This window comes from Cydia splendana, chromosome 12, assembly GCF_910591565.1.
Source record: "Cydia splendana chromosome 12, ilCydSple1.2, whole genome shotgun sequence".
In the NCBI taxonomy this organism is placed as follows: Eukaryota; Metazoa; Arthropoda; class Insecta; order Lepidoptera; family Tortricidae; genus Cydia; species Cydia splendana.
This window is the reverse complement of record NC_085971.1, coordinates 17,099,222-17,121,908: the sequence shown is the minus strand read 5'-3', so window position 1 is coordinate 17,121,908 and position 22,687 is coordinate 17,099,222. Positions and strand designations below refer to the sequence as shown.

Sequence of the window (22,687 nt, the reverse complement as noted above, 5' to 3'; positions counted from 1 at the left end):
AAAATTAGACATTTCTTCTAATACAGTGGAACGTAGCCAGATAATACTATTCAAGACAATAAATATAACGCTGATATGGGCATCAATGCAACCTTATGGTTGCGTTCGTATTAAGGTTTTTGATCAGCCGTAGTTTTGAATGTAGCATTATCTCTATGACAACAAATGGCGGAAGTTATGAAAACAAACAAAGCTTGAGTAAAAGAAACCACTCTACTTCTTTATATTGTGTAATGATGAGTGAAAATATTGAATTAAAATCGTTTCCATCTAGCTTTGGGAAGGATAATGACATCGAAGAATACCATGAAATAGATGAAAAGGCTATTTATGAACCGAAAACACAATCGCTACGCCGGTCTTCGAAAGTTCATTCAAAAACTATCACCGAAGAAGATTTCTTTACAGAATACGATGTGAAGTATGCTCATAAGAAGCCAGGCAAGAAAAAACATACCAAAAAGAAAACAGACGCCTCAAATTTAATGGATATAATTAACTCTGAATTAGCTGGGCTTACTCCCCCAGTGACCGAAGAATTAGTGACCATGAAGATTGATAATTCGAAGCCATTATTAAACAGATACTTAAGAAGTTCTGGGATACAAATGTTTAAAAAGCCTCTTTGCTTTATACCGGAACATGGGTAAGTTAAAGCACCTCCTGTTCTAGGTACCTACTTACTTATAATACCACAAACTACTAAGAAGATAATGCCTAGGGGTCATCCATTAATTACATCACACGTTTAGGGGGGGGGGGGGGTCAAGAAAATGTGACATGTTGTGACAAGGGGGAGAGGGGAGTCACAAACTTTGTGACGTCACTTTAACTTCATCAGTAACCAAAATTTTATTTTAATCATTTTATTTACTGTACAGTTCAAAAACAAGTTTTTGGAACGATAATCGTTTTTATTAGTTTACTTTTTTTTTCATAATCAGTTTTGGGTTATAAATTTACTAATATTTTGACAAAAAATTAATAATACTTAATTCGATTTGCCGATTTCGTTGAAAAATGTGACGTCACACCAGGGGAGGAGGGGTTTGCCAAATGTGACCAAGTGTGACAAGGAGGGGGGGAGGGGTCAAAAAACCTTGAAATTCGTGTGACGTAATTAATGGATGACCCCTTTAATGATGGACATATTCTGAGACGTATATACAATCGAACAAACTGATTTATGAGTTTTATGACCCACTATAGAACGTTTTCACAGTGTTAGCCAATACTTAAATGTGAAAAGGTTTCACAGTTGGTCAGGAATCAAGTTGTTTGATAGTACCTATAATCCCTAATAGACTTTAGTCAATTTTATTTCAGCTACGGAGACAAGTTACTCACAACAGTTTTAAACCCTGTATACCCAAAAGTGTTGGAATATGCCATAACAGAATATCAACCTATACCAGTTCAGTATATGGAAGCTGAAAAATTTGAAGACGTCGTGGCTACAAATGAATCTGACGACGGATTAAGTAAATTTCTAGATTTTACAATTAAAAATATTAAATTCAAACATCACCATGAATTATCTTTAGAAGAATTACTTTGTGGTAAACTTGTTGAAATATACAATGAGTACAAAGGAAATGAGAGAATGCGTAGTGAATTAATAAGAGATATCAAAGTTATCAGAGAGACTAGAGACAGTCTGAAAGAAGACTTCACGAAAATATCGGCGAAAAAGGAAACTGTAAGATTTGATGAAACAGTTAGAAAATATTCGGCGAAACTTTTTTATTTGAAAAGCAAGCATGAACAACATTTGAATATGAGAAACGAAATGCTACACCAAATTGGTTCCTTGTGGTCAGACGTTTTAATGACCAGAGAAAAATCAGGAAAAGTTAAGACTGGTTACGTTTTAGATATTGATAAAAGTACGAAAGACTCTGAAGAATACGAAAAAGAATGGTCTGAAGTATTTAATATAGAATACACTGATAAACTTGATAGAATTGAATATGACTATGTTACAAAATATGTCGAGTACAAAAATGCAAAGGCAAATAAATCACAATCTAAAATGAATAAACCCAAATTAGATTTTGATGAAGATATAATAAAAACGGAAGCGGAAACTATTGCTAATAAAACAGTAATTAAAGATAAGATCGACATAAGCCTGAGACAAGATTTTAAATTAATATCAGACAGACGAAAATCTCAGAAACAGGAATCTAGGAAGTATTTTTTTAAGATATTCGTAGATGACGTGTTTGTTTGTGAGTCTGACGCATACGAAAGTAGCCCAGTAGATAAAACCAACGTGGAATTCACGGAATCTTTCTCAGTACAAATACTACCCAAAAACACTGAAATAACAATAGAGTTATTTGAACAAGACGAATCTGTATCTTACGTAAAAATAGCTCTAAACAAAATAAAAGAAACTAGTGTCAATGCAGAAAATAAGTCTGAAGTATTTGTTTATAACAATATTGTAGAACCCAATCCCAAACATGTTGGTTGTGGACATAACATCAAAGAAATAGCAGTAGAAAATAAAGTAAGATTGAAAAGCAGTAATCTGTTTAAAGGGAATTTGTATACAACATGCGAGGTAAGTTTGCAAATGGGCTGGAATGAGAAATTAAATGAAAACGAGATGGAGTCCATCAAATCTTCCATGGAAATAGGTAGAAAGCTTAAGAAATTAATGCATGGTATTGATAAGCCTGATATCGATGCATTAAAACATATAATTGAAAATATATATGAAAAGGACATTGGAAATGACGAAGAAATAATAAATACCTTGAGAAGTTTATCCAAATTAAATGTCTCTTCTGATGATAATATTCCTATAGATAAAGAAAGTCCGGAATTCATCAGACTAAAACTCTTACATCTACGAAATAACGGTGGTTTTACAAATGTAGAAAATAAAATGATACCTTTATTGGCAAGTCAAATTTCAACAGAGCAGTTGAACTGTCTCCAAAAGAGTACAGAGAATGAGTTCGATGTTCAATATTATGATAATCAAGATATGGACCCAATAGAGATACAGAGGTACATTGGGGCCAAATATGTGGAGAAGTTGAATAAGAATATGCTGAAGAATTTAAGTGAGCACCTGTTGAAGAAAACTCATAAAGATGTCGTACGGGATTTCAAGGATTTGAGTTTAAGGTTGGTTTTAAAAATTTGTAAATCATTCAGAATTTTATTTAGCAGTCATCTTTGACTAGGATTTGAGGATAATATAGCTGGTCAAGCAGATCTTGTCAGTAGAAAAAGGCGACAAATTTGAAAAATGTAGGCGTGAAGGGATATCGTCTCATAGAAAATTTGAATTTCTCGCCTTTTTCTACTGACAAGATTTGCTTGACCGTATATATAGGCATGAGGTTTGATGTTTTCGATGATGACTTGATGACATTTATACCTACCTGCACACTGATAGTAAAAATTAAAATTACATGATCGATCGATCGGATAATATCGTAGTTGTGCCTGCTTTCTTGAAAGACAAGCAGAAATTACAATTTCAGTTGCTTAAAATCTGACGGTTTTCCGCGGATAATCGCTTTTTCACATATCAACACTTTACTTTTTAATTTTTTTACAACCATAAATTTCAGGGGCCTCTTCTCAAACCAGTCCAACCTATCCCTGGCCCTCTCGAACAGCGCTAGGCAACAACTTATGTCAGATGCCCTCCCCAAAGAGCAGGAGATCCGTGTGAGCGTGTTCCGTGCTCTCGGACTGCGGGATCGCAGTGCTCCGGTGGTTCAGAACGATGATGATGATGAGAAAATCGCTGGTAGGTATCATCTGAATTGATTTTGGACTGGTTAGAACATTTTGATTTTGGTATACCTTTTTCTGGTCTGCTATCTTGATTTTTTTAGGTTTCAAAATTCGGCCTCTTCGTCCTTTCGTTCGAGTGTCCTATCATAAGATATCGGAGCAAACTACTCCTGCAATTGGCTGCCATCCTACCTGGAATCAGACTCTAAAGATCAAGACTAAGTAAGTTTAGTTTCATTATTGTGATATCCGGTGCGAAGCCCCAACATTTGAGAAGTTTACACTTAGACCTATTGAATCAGGGCAAACTGTGTTCTACATAACTAGCTTAAATTAAACTTATGAAGAACTTATGAAGAAAGATAATAAAAGTTAATTCATCGTTTAATCAATCTGTCTGCCTACACCGTATTGTATCCGCCAAATATTTAAAGAAATAATGCACAAATGAGTTTGTCAAAGTTCTTCCTTTGGGCTGTCTCTAGATCCCACGCAAGAGATACCTGTGACACCTACCATTACCATTACAGGCTGTCTCCGCTTTCAACAATCCAAGTGAATATATTCGATGAAGAGCGGTCACCGGTCGCAGACGATTCCGACCAGCCGCTTACTGTCCACTACCGTTGTCAAAATAAGTGGCTTGGCTGCGTAGAGGTTCCATTGAAGACGGTTCTGGATATGGGCATGGTAAGTAGTACTACAAATGGATATTTATAATTTTTTTTGCTAGGCTATAATGGTGTCCCACTGCTGGGCAAAGGCCTCTCCCCTTATCTTCCACGACTACCGACATGTGTGTTTTTAGATAGTAAAGGACATAAATGAAAGATCTTGTGTATATTTCAGCTAAAAGGCACCTTCAAGATATCCTCGCCACCCTTTCTTCTAGGCTACGCGAGTGCCCCCAAAAACTCCCACTCTTTGATACCTGAGGTAACTCAGCTCATGAGTAAAGAAGCAGCTTTCGTGTCGCTTCAGATAACCAGCAGCCTTTCACATTTGGGAGGAGGACAAGTAAGTTGAGACTTTGAGACCTGAGTGATTTTAACTTACCACGACAGAGTTAATCGACTATTGAAATCTTTAGGGCTTATCGCGAACCACTTTTTCGTTTCTTAGTTCGTCTATTCGCCTTTATCCCTTGAATATGCAAGAGTAGTAATAATGTATGCAAGTAAAATTCGATTTACGATGTCCGCAATAATATATAGGCAGTTTTAAGTGTGACGCTGATATGTAGTTCTTTATCCACAGTTGTAAAATACTAGAGAAAAGAGTGACCTTAGACCAGAGTGGAACTTTTCTAGAACATTAATAGCTTAAAAGCGTTGCTGATTTATTTGTTAACCTCTTGAAGGCATTCTCATTAGGTTTCAATTTTCAGGGCTACAATCAACCAGTTCCAACCGACCCTGACGACTACATCATCCGACATCTGAACAACTTTGTAACCGAGTACACGAACGAGTTTCCTTCCAGAAACATCTCCCTCACGTACATAAATAGTACGGGTCACAACAAGTCTGTGACGCATTTCCTGCAGCCCATCCCGCCGCCGGATTATGAGAACTTTCCGAAGAATCCTAAGAGTGGGTCGGCTATGTCGAAGAGTTCTCGATCGTCGAGCAGTGGAAGGAAGAAAGATACGGTAACTATGTCACAACTCTAAGTCCTTCGGGTGGTATTCCATCTGTCCAATGTCATTACGTCTCACTCTCTCATTAAGCAAAATGTAAGACGCAATACACATTGGACAAAGAAATAGGATAGGTGGAATACCACCCTTCCGAACCTCAAAGGGAAACCTTACAGGATCACTCCGTCATCTGTATCAATACCCTGACAAAGCATAAAGTTCAGGTCTCCTGCTGTCCTTTGGTTGGAGCGAAACAACGCAGAGGAGGCATCCAAAAGCGTGATTTAGGCTAACATGACCTGCGGGCTCAGCACGGTTCCATTTTTATCGACTATCACTATGCGCGTCCCTTTCGCACTTACATACTTGTTAGAACGTGACAGGCATGGTGACAAGGGATAAAAACGCGACCGTGCTAAGCCGCCTGCTCTCTAAACAATAATATGAAATATTACCAGCACAGCGTAAGGTTTTACACAGTGGGCAAGTTACATTTATAGAAACTATCTACTAGTCTGCCATCTCAGCTCGGGAGTCGCACTTGAGGGTTGTCAAGAATTTTATTACTGGATTTGGTACGATAAGTTAGTTAAGTATTACACTGTGATATTACTTTGGTACTATTTTGTAGATCGAAGAAGGAACCGAGTTGGAATCAATCTACAGCGGGTTCAGCGGGAAAGCGGATAGTATGGGGAGAATGATGGACGCGTGCTTGAGATACGTGTCACTGATACCGTGCTATGAGCCAGTGGACAGACGAGTTGTCACGTTACTGGGGGTGGTAAGTGTTATTTTAGATCACCTACTACTTGTAATACGAGAAAACATATTATTAAAGTGATACGGCTTGCTTAGGCCACTGTCTCGTCACGTGGCAAGTTTGACGAATAGGGCCCTACAGAATTTTGGTTATGCCAATGGTCAGCCTCCTGTGGTCATGTGAGCCCCGGGGTATTTAGGCCTGGTGTATTTCCCGCACAGTGTGATAATAAAATAACGAATCAAAAACTATTTGGTCCTTCGAACCGGATACGTCAAGAATACTATTATAGTTTAGTAACCAATGCCTGGAAGAGGCAAACAGATGATCCTTAAAGTATATCATCGTTTTTGTACATTCTCCGATCATTTTTATTAGCAGTTTAGAGTTAGACGACCAAATAAGACTAAAATGACGAACCAATGAACTAGCTAACGCAAAATTCTTTCCAGGAACTCTTAAAAGTCCTCCACGGCTCCCCCCTCGACCACGCCATCCTCCTAACCAGCTATTTTCTCCATCTCGGCCTCAAATGTTACATCGCCGCAGGCCTAGGTCTCCCTCGAGGCCTAAGCTTTTACGTCCTCACCAAATATGACATAACCACCCACAGAATGGTCATGTCCAGTGATCAGTATAAGAGTAAACTGTTTGGGAGGAACGATGACTTTGTGTGGTATGTTTATGATGCAGTTGGCGGAGAGAAATTTGAGTTGAGAGATGTCAGTTGCCCGCTGAAGAATGTGAATTATGTCTTTGATAATGATAATGTAAGTACCCTATATCCTTAATAGTAATTATAGTTGGTCAAGCAAATCTTGTCAGTAGAAAAAGGCGCGAAATTCAAATTTTCTATGAGACGATATCCCTTCGCGCCTACATTTTTTAAATTTGCCGCCATTTTCTACTGACAAGATCTGCTTGACCAACTATATAAGTATGTGGGTTGTATTTTGAGTTGCCTATTTACTTCCAAAGTGGTTTTGACCGTGTAGAAAACGATTCTTTGTACCTAAAGTGTGTTTGTATAAACATTAGCGGTAGTTTTTAATTAGTAGTTTAGCGGTTTATAATTATACATTGAATTCATATTATGGATCGACTTTTTTCTTTCAGATATGGGTGAACGTCCAGTCTTCTCTCGATTGTGAAAGCGTCTCTTTTGATTTTAATCGATCTTCAGACTGGCAGCCTGTAAGTTATTTATTGAAATTTAAGCGTACAATACAGGTTTGACAATAATTTTCACTTTTCAGGTATTCGACAAATCTATTTTCGTTATGAAGCTCCCAGTAGTAACTGATACCAGTCTGTATTCCGCTCCCGTCGGCGTCGAGAATTTACGAGTAGCCCTGGAGAGCCGAATAAAAAGTAAGGTGCAGCAGTGGCGCCCTCACGTCAAGACTATTTGGAACAGGTAACTTAAGGCCGTAACACACTATCGCACCGCACCACGACCTTGGTGCGTGGCACCCATAAGTGAGAGTGAGAAAGAGATATCTGTTTCTCGCTCTCACTTATGGATGCGATGCACCAAGGTCGCGGTGCGGTGCGATAGTGTGTTACCACTATTATTGTAAATAACACAAATTTAAGTCTAGACAAGGCAAGCCGCGGCTTCTAAGCCCCATACGTCTTTTTTCTCTTTCCGTCATTTCACTTTAATTTCTCTTGCCGCTGGAGTAAGATTTTTTTCACTCTTACTTGATTCATGTAACTGCGTTTAGGTAGTCTTTTACCTCTTGCCTTCTATCTTTCCTTGCATCATAGTTTTTGAATGGTCGAGTCACATCACATTAACATTTTTTGCCTCGCGACCAGCCACATTTAAAGCCATTACAGACGGGCGTACCGGACCGCGACCTTGGTCCGGTCAGGGGCCTGTTCGGTCGTGTGTAAGGTGGTTCGCCTTACATCCGTTAAGGACACAGCTATAAGTGAGATTGAGAAAGAGATATTATTCTGTTATTTATGTTGTATAGATACTGTAGCACGCTGCTCCGAGAAGAGTTGCCGTTCTGGGAGTACTACGCCTTCAACCCCACGGAACAGAAGCCGGGGTTAGGACAGCGGTTGAAACAACTAATGGTCACACACAAGGTAGGATATACTTTAGGTAGGTGTACTCATTCTGGGTGTACTAGAGTTTGACCAGCGACTCGCGTCACGAGTCAAAGTCAACAGCTGATGGTCGTAAGTGTCATCATTTTGTGAGTTAAGACTCTGGCCACGCTAATTTTGCACAAACTTGGCAGTAAGAATATTCATACTTGACTTGCACTTGGTATGAACACTTAGCGTGGTCCGACTCTATTGTCATGTTCACCGGCATAAGTATAGGCAGTATGACATATTTTGACGCATACGAATTATTACGGTTCACACCTTTGGTGAATCAACCCATAAATTTAATTATTATCCCCGCATATTTTCTAATAGCTTATTTATATTCGCGGCTCGTCTTGTGTTCGCCTCGAGCTCGTAAGCTCGCCGAGCTACTCTCGCCTCGTCTCGTGTCTCGGCCACAGCTCGTAAGCTCGTCGAGCTAATCGATTTTAAACACAAACGGCACGGTATAAGGTTTGTAACAGAATGACATCCGAACGCGAATGCAAGAAGCAAGCGCGCGTTCCGCGCGAGCCCCTTTGACTCGTGCCCAAAAACCGCTCCTCCACGCGAGCAGAGCCACGAGCCCACCGCTTACACTCGCGTTTCGTGGCTCGCACGCGAATGTAAACCGCGGCTAATATGTATGCATTTCAACAGTAAAAAATAAAACTTTATTTTCAGATGTTCGGGTTCCCGCTAAACATGCCATTTGTCAACATGAGATCTGTCATCTCGACTGTCAAATCGACTGGTCTCCACGTGCAAGCGGACCTTAATGCAGAGTTCGCGATGGGGGTCGAAATATATTCGTACCCCAATAACGTTATTAGTGTATGGGTGTTCCTGGCTAGCATTTCTAGGATATAAGCATAAATACCTACCCCCTTATTCATAAACGTTTACTATAGTTCGTTTTTAGGGTTCCGTACCCAAAGGGTAAAACGGGACCCTATTACTAAGACTCCGCTGTCCGTCCGTCCGTCCGTCTGTCACCAGGCTGTATCTCCCGAACCGTGATAGCTAGACAGTTGAAATTTTCACAGATGATGTATTTCTGTTGCCGCTATAACAACAAATACTAAAAACAGAATAAAATAAAGATTTAAGTGGGGCTCCCACACAACAAACGTGATTTTTGACCGAAGTTAAGCAACGTCGGGCGGGGTCAGTACTTGGTTGGGTGACCTTTTTTTTTTTGCCGTTTTTTGCATATGGTACGGAACCCTTCGTGCGCGAGTCCGACTCGCACTTGCCCGGTTTTTAGCATTAGAAAGAAGGTAAGCGATCTTGACATGTTTTTTAATTGAAAAAACGCATTTTAGAAATCAGTAACTATTACTTATGAAAGCAGAAGAATATAAAATAATGATCGTAATTCGTAAGATCGTAGATTCATAATTGTTACATACGTAGGTTGCCCTGAAAGTTTCGGGAATAGAGAAAACTGTCGCATCTAGACAGTCAATCTTTATTGTAATGCATACTTAAACTCAAACTGACCACGCATATAAATTTTCTTTTGAAAGTAATCATTCTGTAATGCACACGGCTCATAATCCCAAAGTCCTTTTTGTATGGCGATTTTGGGGCCTTAGTGGTTTTGTATGAAATTCGTGGAGTAGCCAACGGAATTGAAGTTTTTTTACATATATATATATATATAAAAGATTTTTTTACTGTTGTCATATGAATATTTAGGAATGTCGAAATCTGCCGATATGCAACTTTTTTGGCAGTCTTTTTAATTAACAGCACAAATGCGATTTTAATTTTTGACGTCGCTTTGGAATGACATGCTTCTTTAAGATCACCCATGGGATAAAATGAAAGTGACTTTCATATTTAATTTTAACTGCAAACGAGCGTACGATGAACTCTAGTTCATAAAAAAATAACAGAAGCCCATTGTAACTTTTATTTGTTCGCTGAGGGCATATTGAAAACCGTTTAAAAATATGATCCGAAAAATCACTTGGCCAAAAATTCAAATAATGTTCGACATACAATTTTCAAATTGCCAGTAATTCTTAAATACAAATGACAACCAAATGGAATATACCTTAAAAGTTTTATAAAGAGTTACATTTTTATAAATTATATGCCTGTTTCTATTATGTTATTTCTAAGTGTCCCATTCCCGAAACTTTCAGGGCAACCTACGTATTTGCCGTAACTTATTTTTAAAACGTGTTTTTCAATTAAAAGACACATAAAGATTGTTTACCTTTTTTCTAATGATAAAAAAAAACGAACTATAAAGTTGACAAGCCGATAATAATCGTTTGTCCTTTTCCGACGTATTGGTATGATGGAAAGGGACAAACGATTATTATCGGCTTGTCAACTTTAGTAAACGTTTATGAATAAGGGGGCTAATAAATACTTTTAACCATAAGGCAGAGGAATGTCAGATATTACTCAAAATTGAACTAAAATTACCACCACCGGTAAATATGTTCCCTTTGACTTGTTAAGAGTTAAATTGAAAACTAATAATACAGTGAACTCTCGCTACGCTCAGGATTATTTTGTAAGTGTCCTTGCTTATAATGTAAAGTGTCGGTTTAGGATAAATGTATCTTCTGGAGACAGTTTATCAAACAAAAACCCTTTACAGAAGAGCAATATAAATTTATTATTAAAACTATACCAGGATACTTAAAAAAAAAACAAGATTTAATTTAAATAAAAATATCGGCGATGTCTTTTTCGTTTTAATGCTAACAAAATAAAATTAACATTTATTCCATCGTAGTATAAAAATATACGTAAAAATAGAAAAGAAGTGTTCATAGCGATGATCTACCGATACCGCCAACGTTACAGAGGAAAAGTGATAACTCGCGCGCAGAAAACATCAAAAATGAGCTCTAATGTCTAAAAAATAAATACCAAATTCGCTAACACTAGGTTACTGACCATCTACTTGGCAACCCCACTTTCTGTTTTATGTTTTTTTTTCATTGACGATTCAGCACTCCAAATAGCTTTCTTCAAGCGGTATCCAGACGGGATGATCAAATCGACCGATTTGATCAGAAATGAAATTTGCGTCAATCTCCAATTTAATCACCAATTTTAGATTTATGGTGATATTAGAGCCCTCTAAATTGAAAAAATGCCCCAGAACGAAAATACTGTCATCACAAATTGGTATCCTTGCGTCCGCACCTCATTTTATCGGTAATATCGGTCACTATCGGCGGTTGAATTCGACGAGCCAAATTGGCGTTTGCGTCCGCACGTCCTGATTCGATCGGGCAATTTAATCAGATTGGCCAAAAATTGACTAGTCTGGATACGCCTTCAGTCTTACTAAAAACGCAAAATTGACATATAAATTATGTTGGGTTGCTGGCGAGATGATCAATCAATAGCAACCCCAAATTTATTTAGATAACACATTCAATCTATAAAGGTACACGAGATTTTGAGTATGTACCTACACATTCAGTATAACTGTTAGGCCTCATTCACACGAAAGTTTTAAAAGTGTCGCGTTAATACCTGACGTTAGTTAGTTTCGAACGCTAAATTCGATTTAACGGCCAACACTCAAAGTCGAAAATCCAACAACGCTCGTTAAAAAAAGCGCCAGCGCCATCGTGTGAATAAATGCACGGGTATCCATTTGTATCATATAAACGCGCGTTGTAGAAACGCTAGTGCGAATGAAACCTTACTAAGCCAAGTAAAAGAAATAAATCAAAACGAAAAGTGGGGTTGCCAAGGATCATAACATCTCTTTATGGTTGTCACTTTACAAGCTGAAAATCTCAAAATTCTACGCGCGCGTTGTCAATTTTCTCTTACAAACTTTCGTCGAACGCGTCCAACAGTGATCCTTATTTCGTTGACATAAGGTTCACAGTTTTCGCTGAAGTTCCCTAGCCGAGTTTCAGTCCGGTAACCTAACCTAACCAGTGACAGGCCAATGTGAATGTCAGACTGATTCCACATTTAAATTCATTAGATATTGACTGTGAAAATTTAATTTTATTACTACTATCTTATGAAAAAAAAACCTAAGTTTGAATGGGAGAGAATGTATTGCATGTTTAAAGGTAATTTCACGAAATTTGCCACAAATAAAATGAAAATGGATATATCATTCAGTTTCACTCATTCTATTTTCGACAATTTTCGTGAATCTGCCTGTAAAACGTTGGTTTGTTCTAAAAAAATCATAAAATGACACATTTTCAAACTACCAAGACTCTGTTTACTAGATATTCCAGAGGTTCCTTTCATTGTCGATAATACAGTCGCACTCGGACGTGTTGAAGTGAACAAGGAGCTCATAAATAAATAAACACGACTATTTTATCTTATCTCGTTTACGTCACAAAGTTTGTGTCTCCCCCCTCCCCCATGTCACAATATGTCACATTTTCTTGACCCCCTCCCACCCCCAAAACGTGTGACGTAATTAATGGATGACCCCTTATGCACGGGACAATTTGATATGATACAAGTTCATCTAAGCACAACCGGTACGTAATAAATAATTTAACATCAACCTGCTGGTCCATCGCCAACTTGGTAACTAATCCAGGAATCGTTACCGGTATAACTAAAAATCAAAATATCTCATAAGTCTCATAACTTTCACATTATTTCTTTGATATTATAAAATAGTATAGATTAGCTAAATTAAGTGCAAAAATATACATAAACCAAGATACCGAATTTGAATACCGGTCAATTTGTATGAAAAATATACCGGTATTCGGTCCCTGAACTAATCAGAAAGCAGTAATAGATACAAATGATTGAAACTGATATTTCATAAGCTCGATAGGTATGTTGTTGCGAAAGATATACCACTAAAGACGTCAACTGCCGCCCGCGGCCCAATATATAGCTCAGTGCATTCCGACAAGGTAACACGATAGGCGTGGCGTTCAGGGTTTAGAATCTATGGTATTTTGAGGATATGGCATTTTATGACCGAGTGGCAACTCCACATTGTCTATTGTGAAACAGGCAATAAAATTTATGAAAATCTTACTGCGAGATACCACATAATTATAAGTCTAGACTTTTAAGTGGTTTCTTGCAGTTGTTGTATTAATAGTACAATAAGTATACATTTTCACTTTTATACTGCCCTATTATGAGTTAAAATAACTTGTGAATGTCCGAAGAATACAATTCCAGTAATTAATTAAATGAAAATGTACAATAAAACATGAAACAGATCTATTGTCAGTTGATTAAAATTGTCTTAATTTACAGTATAAATGTTCATTCATGCTATGATAATTTCTCATTAAAATTACATTTGTCATTCATATAGGACAGTATATCGATACAAACTGGGCGCCTTAATAAAATAACAATAATCTCATACCCATCCCTATAGCGGTCGAATATGAAAGTGTTGGCTTAGGGATCTATCCTTACTTTAAAAAAAGAGTTCAGTTTTTCGCTGCATTCGTAATATTCAAAAACGTCACTCACCAATGGGCTATGTGCACGACTATGGCGGTGCCATAATGGCACCCGACTGTCAGTGATGGGCCATTTGACATTTGTCAAAATATATTTCACTTGGGTATTAGTCTTGAAGGTAACACTTAGACCATAGTTATGCCGTAACTCGTCACATCTTTAGATGTTTTTGTTTATCGTAAAAAGGCACAGTGTGGACATAGCTTATGGGAGTATCATTCGATGTAGAAGCGACATCTAGTGAAACTTATTTCAGCATTTTTCACTTAAATAGGCATGCACACAAACGCTAAAGACCCAAATGACTCGGGAGAGGCATTTTTACAGACAGAGCTGCCTCGCGAGGCGCCCCGTTGTCCAGTCAAGGTATTCAATATCGACACGGACAAATTGCCCATACATTAAGCCCTGTTTGAGATGATAACTAAACAGTTGTCTATTCATAAATAAAATACGTGTTATGATTATAATAAATACAATTACTGGTGTAAAACTAGGACAAATCGAAAGCCAACACTGCTAAAATAGTATTGTAGAAGATTAAAATATGCGGCATCTACAATGTATAATGCGAAAGTTATGCCTCCCAGGACCGTCCCATTCTAACCTAACAAGTTACAAGATATCAAGACACTAGATACCTTAAAATAGACGTTAATTAGTCAAAACTTTACCGCATTAACGGCCTGATTTACAAACACGTGCTTACTTCTGCAGAGTTCATTATAATGTGAAAATAACAGTATACCAATGTACTATAAAGCAAACTTAAGCTCCTAGGCCCACTGACGTCATCACTTTTAGACAAATTTTAACTTTAGCACTGTATGTATAGAGTCCAAACCCAATATAATCATGACACGGGACTTCACAAGGTTAAAACGGAATTTATGGATTTTAACCTTTTCGACGCCGTGTCAAACACAAAAGCTGTCACTCGGACGCCACGTCACCGAAGTGTCAAAACTGAAATTGAACTTTATGCGTATGCACTTAGGTATATGTTGCTCTGTGGTCAGTCTTTGGCGTTGGACCTGCGGTGCGGATATATCGGTCATTGGCGTCCAAAAGGTTAAAGAAAGCCCAACGTATTCGCAGTTCGTACTCTGTGTCAAGTTATCTTGTGTCGAAGGTCAGAATGTGGCAAGGTGCGGGAGGCGACAGCGAACATCACAATAACCTGTCAGGACACAGCTTAGCTCCCGTCGGGGTCCGGCTTCCGGCTGCGTCGGAGCTGGAATAAAAAAATAGCAAATTATAATCTTCATAAATGTCTTAATCATGGCGATGGCGCTACAAGGGATTGATTGAATTGATTTCATGGGGCTTTCAAGGGCCTAACCTAACCAGTAACAGGCCAATGTGAAATCCCTATAAAAAAAATGCCATCATCGAGAGCACCATTTTGTTTGACCGGACGCCAAATTTTAAAACAAAAAATCGGGCAAGTGCGAGTCGGACTCGCGCACGAAGGGTTCCGTACCATAATGCAAAAAACTACAAAAAAAAAACGGTCACCCATCCAAGTACTGACCGCGCCCGACGTTGCTTAACTTCGGTCAAATATCACGTTTGTTGTATGGGAGCCCCACTTAAATCTTTATTTTATTCTGTTTTTAGTATTTGTTGTTACAGCGGCAACAGAAATACATCATCTGTGAAAATTTCAACTGGCTAGCTATCACGGTTCGTGAGATACAGCCTGGTGACAGACGGACGGACGGACAGCGGAGTCTTAGTAATAGGGTCCCGTTTTACCCTTTGGGTACGGAACCCTAAAAATGTACCGTCGGCAACAATTGCTATTACCAGCACCAGATGATTGTTTCTGTCTGCACTAATTTACGGTTTATCTTACCCGCTGTGATTTGAACTCACGAAACCTGAACTGTTGACAGCTGAAACCAAATCACTACAAGGCCATGGCACTTCATCTGCATTGAGCTCGCGTTTAACTTCAGTCAGAAATGATAGTGAGACTGTAAGAATGACACCCACCTGCTGCAGGTAGTGCCGTTGGATGGGCTTGTGCAGCACCAGCAGCGCGTCTTCGATGGAGAACCACTGCCGCTTGCGGCCCGTGAGGCGCGCGTCCTCCCACTCGGCCAGCTCTTGATGACCGTCGTACACTTCAGTCCTTCAGCCGTCCCGCTCCTGCGTACACACGAGCCCTGTGTTAGAGTGACACTCACCTGCTGCAGGTAGTGCCGTTGGATGGGCTTGTGCAGCGCCAGCTGGGCCAGCGCGTCGTCGATGGAGAACCACTGCCGCTTGCGGCCCATGAGGCGCGCGTTCTCCCACTCGGCCAGCTCTTGATGACCGTCGCACACTTCAGACCTTCAGCCGTCCCGCTCCCGCGTCCACACGAGCCCTGCGTTAGAGTGAGACCCACCTGCTGCAGGTAGTGCCGTTGGATGGGCTTGTGCAGCGCCAGCTGGGCCAGCGCGTCGTCGATGGAGAACCACTGCCGCTTGCGGCCCATGAGGCGCGCGTCCTCCCACTCGGCCAGCTCTTGGGTGACCGTCATCACGTACACTTCGGTACGGTGCTTGTGTTCGCGGTTCTGAAATTATAAATTAATTGATTAATAAATGTAGGGTCTGGCTACTTTTAGTTGCGCTGTATAAATTCATGTCTCCCCCTTAATTAGTTTAGTAGTGCTGAGATACGTTAGAACTTAGAGTATATTATTATTATTTTATTTGATACACTAGCAGCTCTTAGAGCTGATGCGTGTATATCGAAGCACTTGTATTTTATTTTGCACTTTTTAAAGTTCTAAAATGTGTATCTAGTCTATTTTTGAAAGTGTTGACCGATATATGACCAAACGGAGACGCCTTGTCTGTAATTTTCTGTACAGACTGCCGATTTTTGCGGGGGAGGGGCACGTCAAATGTATGCGTAACGTAAAAATAGCCATGTCAGATAAACGTCAGTTCATACAATGTGTATGACCATTGGCCGCCTATTTTCGACAGAGGGGAACGCCTGTTAATGGCTACTCCGTTTCTATAAGCGTTAGAAAGAGTAAACATTTACAGGAAAAGTCAAATACTAGTATATTACATACATAGGGCAGTAAAGTAAAACATACACCATCTGCGCTACCCAGTCTTAGCCGTAATTTTGATTAAATTCTAATTAAATCATTTGATAAAGGAAACGTAAAACAGATAATAAAACTGTTTACGCTCCCGGTACACACGAACGTAATGGCAATTAATATCGCTATGAATTCTAATGCGATCGGTCGCGAATCAAGGTCGGGTCAACGACCTGTAAGTAAGACGCTAACTAATCGAATTTTGCAACTTTGAATCACTATTACTGATGTGTCATTCCAACAGCCTAGTGTTTTGAACTAGGTCTATAGTCAAAGTAATAATGTATTGATTATTGACGGTTATGAACTGATCCTTAGGTATACTTACATATAAATATATGTATAAAGTTAAGAACGGTATGGACATATACAGCTTACCGAGCTATCGTCTCAGATAAATCAATCTCGTAACTGTCGTGACTCATACCATTTTCATATAATTGGAGATCTGAGACCACACTTGCACTTCTGCGGTTGAAGCGATGCGTCCGGTAAAATGGGGTTTAATTTTTTTTTTGTTTTAATGTTTCTAGATATAAAATGGCTAAATATGTGAAGTCACAGGTCAACTCAGTAGTTCTGCTCATGTTCTAGAATTTAATAATTATACAAGTAAATTTTCACCTGTGTGCCTAGCCAATATGCCGATCGTTTTAAACGCTATCTCTCTATCACTCTTTCATATTAGTGCGATAAACACAGATAGCGTTAAGTTTCGTTTCTGTGCGAACTATTATCATCTTAGGTAGGCCCCCTGTGCGGTGATCTCGCGCTATTACTAAACCAGTGGGGAGACACTCCTGACTTCGGGCTAACTCGGCTCCGTTCGGCTTAGCTTTGCTCCGAGCAATTATTAGGGTTGACAAAACTTGACGTCCCTTTGCGTGCACGACCACAGATAAGATAATGATTTGAATTTTGACAACCCTAAATAGCCGAAAGGGATAATGCCATAAGTTAGAAAGGGATATCATGATTCGACCCTGAATCGCTATCAAACTTCGGTTTTGTAGGAAGTGTCATTTCTGTACGGTAGTTACTTATTCTGTGACTAAACGCTTCATAATGGGGTGTCCGAGTAGTCTGAATGTAAACCGAACCTCGTACTATAGGCAACCGCTCAACTGCCGGCCTAGCCAAGGTTACAATAGCTATCGCTTCGACAACGAAAAGCATTATGTCTCTCTATCACTCTTCCATATTAGTGTGACAGTGACAGTTGCGTTTCGATCGCTACGGAGCGTAAGCGATTCGCATCTTGGCTACGCGGCCTGGTCTTAACTCTATTTTAACTAACGAATGCTAAAGTTTATACGAAACTATATTGAGGTGTTTCCGAAGTAAATACCGGGATCCATTAAAGTCGGCCGTTAATATGTTACTGAGATTACGATTGACTTTCAGCGCTAAAAACAAGGTCACGCTAACTTCACACTTTGGGTCCTAATTATTCCTTTTTACGCGTATGGTAAAGGAGAATAACTTTACACATTCAGTGCCGAAAACCCGACTATCGGGTATTTTATGATTTCGTTCCCAGGCCGGACGACCCGATAGTCGGGATCGTGGTACTACTGCTTTATACGACGACATTGTTGTGGCCTGGCGCGGATGTCTTGTTTGGCTGGGTGGCAATGAATGTGTTAATTGCATTTTAGTCTACACTATGTCTTCAGCCCTATTATAGGCTAGACGTATTACATCGCCCTATCCGAAAAATAGCATTACGCTAAAATCCATTTTATTAATTCTGAAGGAAGATTAAGTCTTGATTGACTTAAGTAGGATCTTCCTGATGAAAATATAAAATAAAAAAGCCATAGGAAAAACATTTTTAACCACTCTAATTATGTTGGAGTCAGTTTGATATTACTGTAAGTAACTCGTTCTTTTACCAATTTATCATATTATCCTTTAAATTTCTTTAATCGAAATGTCCGATTACCTACTACTTTGGTCGAATTTCCAGATGGAAACAGCAGAAATATCTTAAATAATCGTCATAAACGAAACGACCAGAGGGCCTACCGCGAATCACGTGCGACGTGTTGCCTCTCTGTCGCACTTGTAAATTCGTACGTAAGTGTGACAGGGAGGCAACACGTCGAACGTGGTTCGGCGGTAGACCCTAAGCTATTAACTTGTTTTATTTGTTGTTGTTTGAGTCTCAAAATGGTCATAAAGAAGTTTGAGTATCGCTGATAAAGGTATTTAGGACTGGAATAAACATTTTTATTCATTAGAAGGGTAGTAAACTGTAACAACTCAAAAAACTTAATTTTACTGCGCACCCAGTCGGAACAGTCAGACAATGATACCTGAAGGTTACTGTAACAAATACTATAAGTTTAGATATATCTATAAAAAAAAAGATAGCCACAACCGAATACAGAACCTCCTCCTCTATGAAATTGAAGTCGGTTAAAAATACATAAAAATTTTGGTGCCTAATGGTCTAATAGCTATTCTAAGTAGGGAATTAAAGGCCATTCTGGCACGCGAAAAAGCCAAAATTACTGGTGTGACGTCGGCAAGTTTCCAAAATTGAGATATTTTCACATGGGTAAATTTAAGGAATTTTTTGTATTGGAATAGAAATTTCTGTCTGGAAACTTTCCGTAATTTGTACATCTGTAACAAGAAGCCATACAATCTGCCTTGTATAAAAGAAAGCTGTGGCCCATCTTTTTAGTCTACACCAGCGGTCGGCAACCTTTTAGCAGCCAAGGCACAGAATAAATAATAGTACTAGGTACAGAAGACTAACTCTCTAACAAAACGCGTCTGTTACGATCAGCACATATATGGCCGCTAGGTGGCGACAACGCCACGCGCGGCTTATGGCTTTTCCCAAAATTGGGGCGGAACGGATGTACTTTTAGCTACCTGTAGCAAAGCGACGAAATCGCGGAGTGAGCCACGCCTGGCCAAGGGCCACATAGTAGTTAACGAAGTTGACGCGGTTATTTATGAGTTTATCAGACATTGTCGTTTGTCCATATTACATACAAAATAGCCAGGGAGGCTTACGGGCCGCAAGTGAGAGGTTCGCGGGCCGCTTGTTGCCGACCGCTGGTCTACACCTATATCCCGTGGAGCGCCCTAGACAGACACGTGTGCTGGTAACTAGTATAGGAGTTCCATACTACGGTAATTCTGGGGCGCTCCAGGGGATATATTGAGTGTGCCTTGGAACTACTAGGGCATCTGAGTGTTATCATAATATTTTATGCCACTTTTTAAGACGGCAGTTTTTGTTAGGTGGGTCGGAGCCCAGTTAATTTTGGGAACCACTGGCCCACAGCACATAATTTTACCAGTTTTAGCTCCTAAGTCGAAAGCCTGCATAAACAGCATAGGTATTTTACAATTTGTTTACACGAAAGGTCAAAGGCCCCATTTATGGTGACTGGCAATGAGAAGCGGTTTGTAAATAAGTGACCTTATATAGCACAAGTGTAGGAAATACAAAAAGGATGTGTTTGTTGAATTAATAATACTGTTGAGTCATTACTGGTTCCTGAGATGCAAGGTATCATTTGACACAGTTAACTCTTTTAAACTTTATTGCAACCACATAAGGTTTATCTCTGGCTAGTAAGAGCTGTTTCCCACTGACGTCCAGTTTTTTGCGGGTACGGTTTTTTGCTGGATCCCGTTTTAGTAGTAGTGCTAATATAGTAACTTTCACACGAGGATTCTGTTTGCGGGATCCTGCATGCATACTACGGAAAACTGGATCCTGCAAAAAACCGCACCCGCAAAAAACTGGATGTCAGTGGGAAACAGCTCTAGAGTTGCATTTAACCCTGGCCTATTTTTAAGGCAGATTTTTAGTTTACAAAAATGATATAGGTGATTTTACTGTGATTTAGATATGTATAATAATAACATTTGTTAATGTACAATTGTCATTTTGGCTAGGCCCCCAGGCTTGTTTGTATTGCTTTAATAAACCAAGGGTTGTACATTAAGATTCAATAGCTCCTTGCAATATAATAACTATAGGTCTACACTATAAGAACTTCTAGCTGTTAGCTTACTTACCTACATGTTTTATAAGACTTTGTCACTATAAAAAAAAAGAGTGGGCAAAATATTATACTTGTATATTTTTTTAGTGTCCAACTGAAGTTTTGGCTTTGGCCAAGACTAGAGCAAAACCGAACCTTCAGTTTCGGTTAAATTTTTGGCAAAAGTCTGCATTAGTATTTTTCTCAACTAAGCCCTATTTGCTCAGAACACAAACAGATATATTTATACCTGCCATTGTAATATGTACAGATTACTATCACTCTTAATTTATTATAAAGTAACATATAATTATCATTGATGAAGATTGTATTGTTACCAACATGTTATATGTGACATCATAGTGTTCCGAGTCTCAGTTTATTTCTAATGGAAGATTTTGTACAGATGATGAAGGGCACTGTTGTTTATTCTTCATGAAGTAATTTTGTACATTGTGTAGGGCAGGGGTTGCAAACTTTTTAGAAAAAAAAGCCAAGCACAGCAAAAATCAGCAATATGTAGCTCAAAGAAACACATATGTTGCTTATGGTGGTCTAAGAACTCTCAAATATTATTTTTTGTGTGGCTTATGGTTCAGCCATGACATTGAGCGACTAGTGACAGCGACAACCATAGGTGGGAATGAAAGGTCCGATCGCTGTGTCTCACTCCAAGCTATGGTTATCGCTGCCGCCGTCACTCAATGTCTTGGCTGAACCGTTAAAGAGCCGCAATAACCTGGTGTAGGGGTTTCTTACAAGTCTATTTTCTATGTTGTCTATAGTTAATTCCATTATAATAGAAATAGGTCCTTTCTGATTATTACCTGGATTATACTTACAAGTCAGTAATTTTACATAATAAAATATAATGACAACATAATGCAATAAATCAGTATTGAAGTCACTATGATGGCACCAATGTAAATGCATAATCAATATGCTGCAGATATTGAAGTATTGGATTAGTGTACCTAACCTATATCATGACTCAAATAATACGTCTCTATTTCTGTTATGACTAGGACTTGTTTTTCACTCGTTTAAGCAAATAAATGCTTGTTTGACGCCACATTTTTATGACCATATGTGATGGTAAACACGGTACCTCAAAGACGCCGAGACAGCGGCCCAGCTTGCCGATGACGCCGGCCTCCTCCAGCACCTCCCGCATGGCCGTCACGGACGGCTCCTCCTCGGGTTCCACGCCGCCGCCCGGCACAATCCAGTTGTCCGGCCGCCGAGATGATGTCACTAGCAACACCTGCCACAAACACACCGATTTTACACGTTTCAAAACAAAATGGTGAACTTCCTCAAACAAATATCGCTAGTTAATAATGCAGTGTACTATTTTCTTGACGCTAACCTCCGTTTCGGCGTCGGACCGCACGCATATACAAGCCGCACGGCGTCGGAAACCTTCCTCATCGTAGATCCGGATCGAATTTGGCTTCTCCTTCACCATTTCGAGTAAACACGTAAACGCGAACGAAACAGACGATCACGAACGAAAAACGGACATCAAATATAAAGAAAATTATCAACCGAATGAAATTTTTTAGTGATCAACAAACGCCATAACTGAAGTATCCTGTGATAAACGTATCCATTTTCGACTAATTGAAAAGTTACACAACGTACATGTAAAATGAAACTATAATAACGATAACACTACAATTAGAGCAATATTTCAGCTATAACTAGCTCTTGATCGCGTATTTCGAGCCCATGTTGAATGGTGCCTGACGTTTTCTTTGCGAAAATCGAAATAGGTTTTGGAAAGCAAAAGCAAGGGACTATCAGCTGACAGCCGGAAGAAGGAAACAAGGTTGCCATGC

General features: G+C 39.3%; 2 protein-coding genes across 2 annotated transcripts; one reads left to right on the top strand and one right to left on the bottom strand.

Annotated features, from left to right (window-relative positions):
• The first annotated feature begins 21 nt into the window (after positions 1-21).
• On the top strand, positions 22-9,451 carry LOC134795649 (coiled-coil and C2 domain-containing protein 2A). Its single transcript, XM_063767556.1, has 13 exons — positions 22-646; positions 1,327-3,141; positions 3,594-3,775; positions 3,864-3,984; positions 4,293-4,452; positions 4,612-4,779; positions 5,150-5,413; positions 6,033-6,185; positions 6,617-6,934; positions 7,281-7,358; positions 7,421-7,581; positions 8,147-8,264; positions 8,955-9,451. Exons 1-13 carry the CDS (start codon positions 96-98, stop codon positions 9,138-9,140), a joined length of 4,275 nt encoding a protein of 1,424 aa, XP_063623626.1. The 5' UTR covers positions 22-95; the 3' UTR covers positions 9,141-9,451.
• A 1,438-nt stretch (positions 9,452-10,889) lies between these two features.
• Positions 10,890-22,663, bottom strand: LOC134795711 (diphosphoinositol polyphosphate phosphohydrolase 1). Its single transcript, XM_063767653.1, has 4 exons — positions 22,216-22,663; positions 21,955-22,110; positions 15,920-16,290; positions 10,890-14,961 (listed from the first exon to the last, which is right to left on the bottom strand). The coding sequence occupies exons 1-4, from the start codon at positions 22,312-22,314 to the stop codon at positions 14,898-14,900; spliced, it is 690 nt and encodes a 229-aa protein (XP_063623723.1). The 5' UTR covers positions 22,315-22,663; the 3' UTR covers positions 10,890-14,897.
• Between the last annotated feature and the right edge of the window lie 24 nt (positions 22,664-22,687).

Bases quoted from the DNA above. Each gene is read 5' to 3' on its own strand.
- LOC134795649 (XM_063767556.1), top strand. From the start codon at position 96: ATGGTTGCGTTCGTATTAAGGTTTTTGATCAGCCGTAGTTTTGAATGT. The intron at 3,776-3,863 runs GTAGGTATCATC...TGATTTTTTTAG, and splicing joins TGATGATGAGAAAATCGCTG to GTTTCAAAATTCGGCCTCTT. The intron at 8,265-8,954 runs GTAGGATATACT...CTTTATTTTCAG, and splicing joins AACTAATGGTCACACACAAG to ATGTTCGGGTTCCCGCTAAA.
- LOC134795711 (XM_063767653.1), bottom strand. From the start codon at position 22,314: ATGGTGAAGGAGAAGCCAAATTCGATCCGGATCTACGATGAGGAAGGT. The intron at 22,111-22,215 runs GTTAGCGTCAAG...TGTTTGTGGCAG, and splicing joins GGTCCGACGCCGAAACGGAG to GTGTTGCTAGTGACATCATC. The intron at 14,962-15,919 runs GTGAGTGTCACT...TTTTTATTCCAG, and splicing joins AACGGCACTACCTGCAGCAG to CTCCGACGCAGCCGGAAGCC.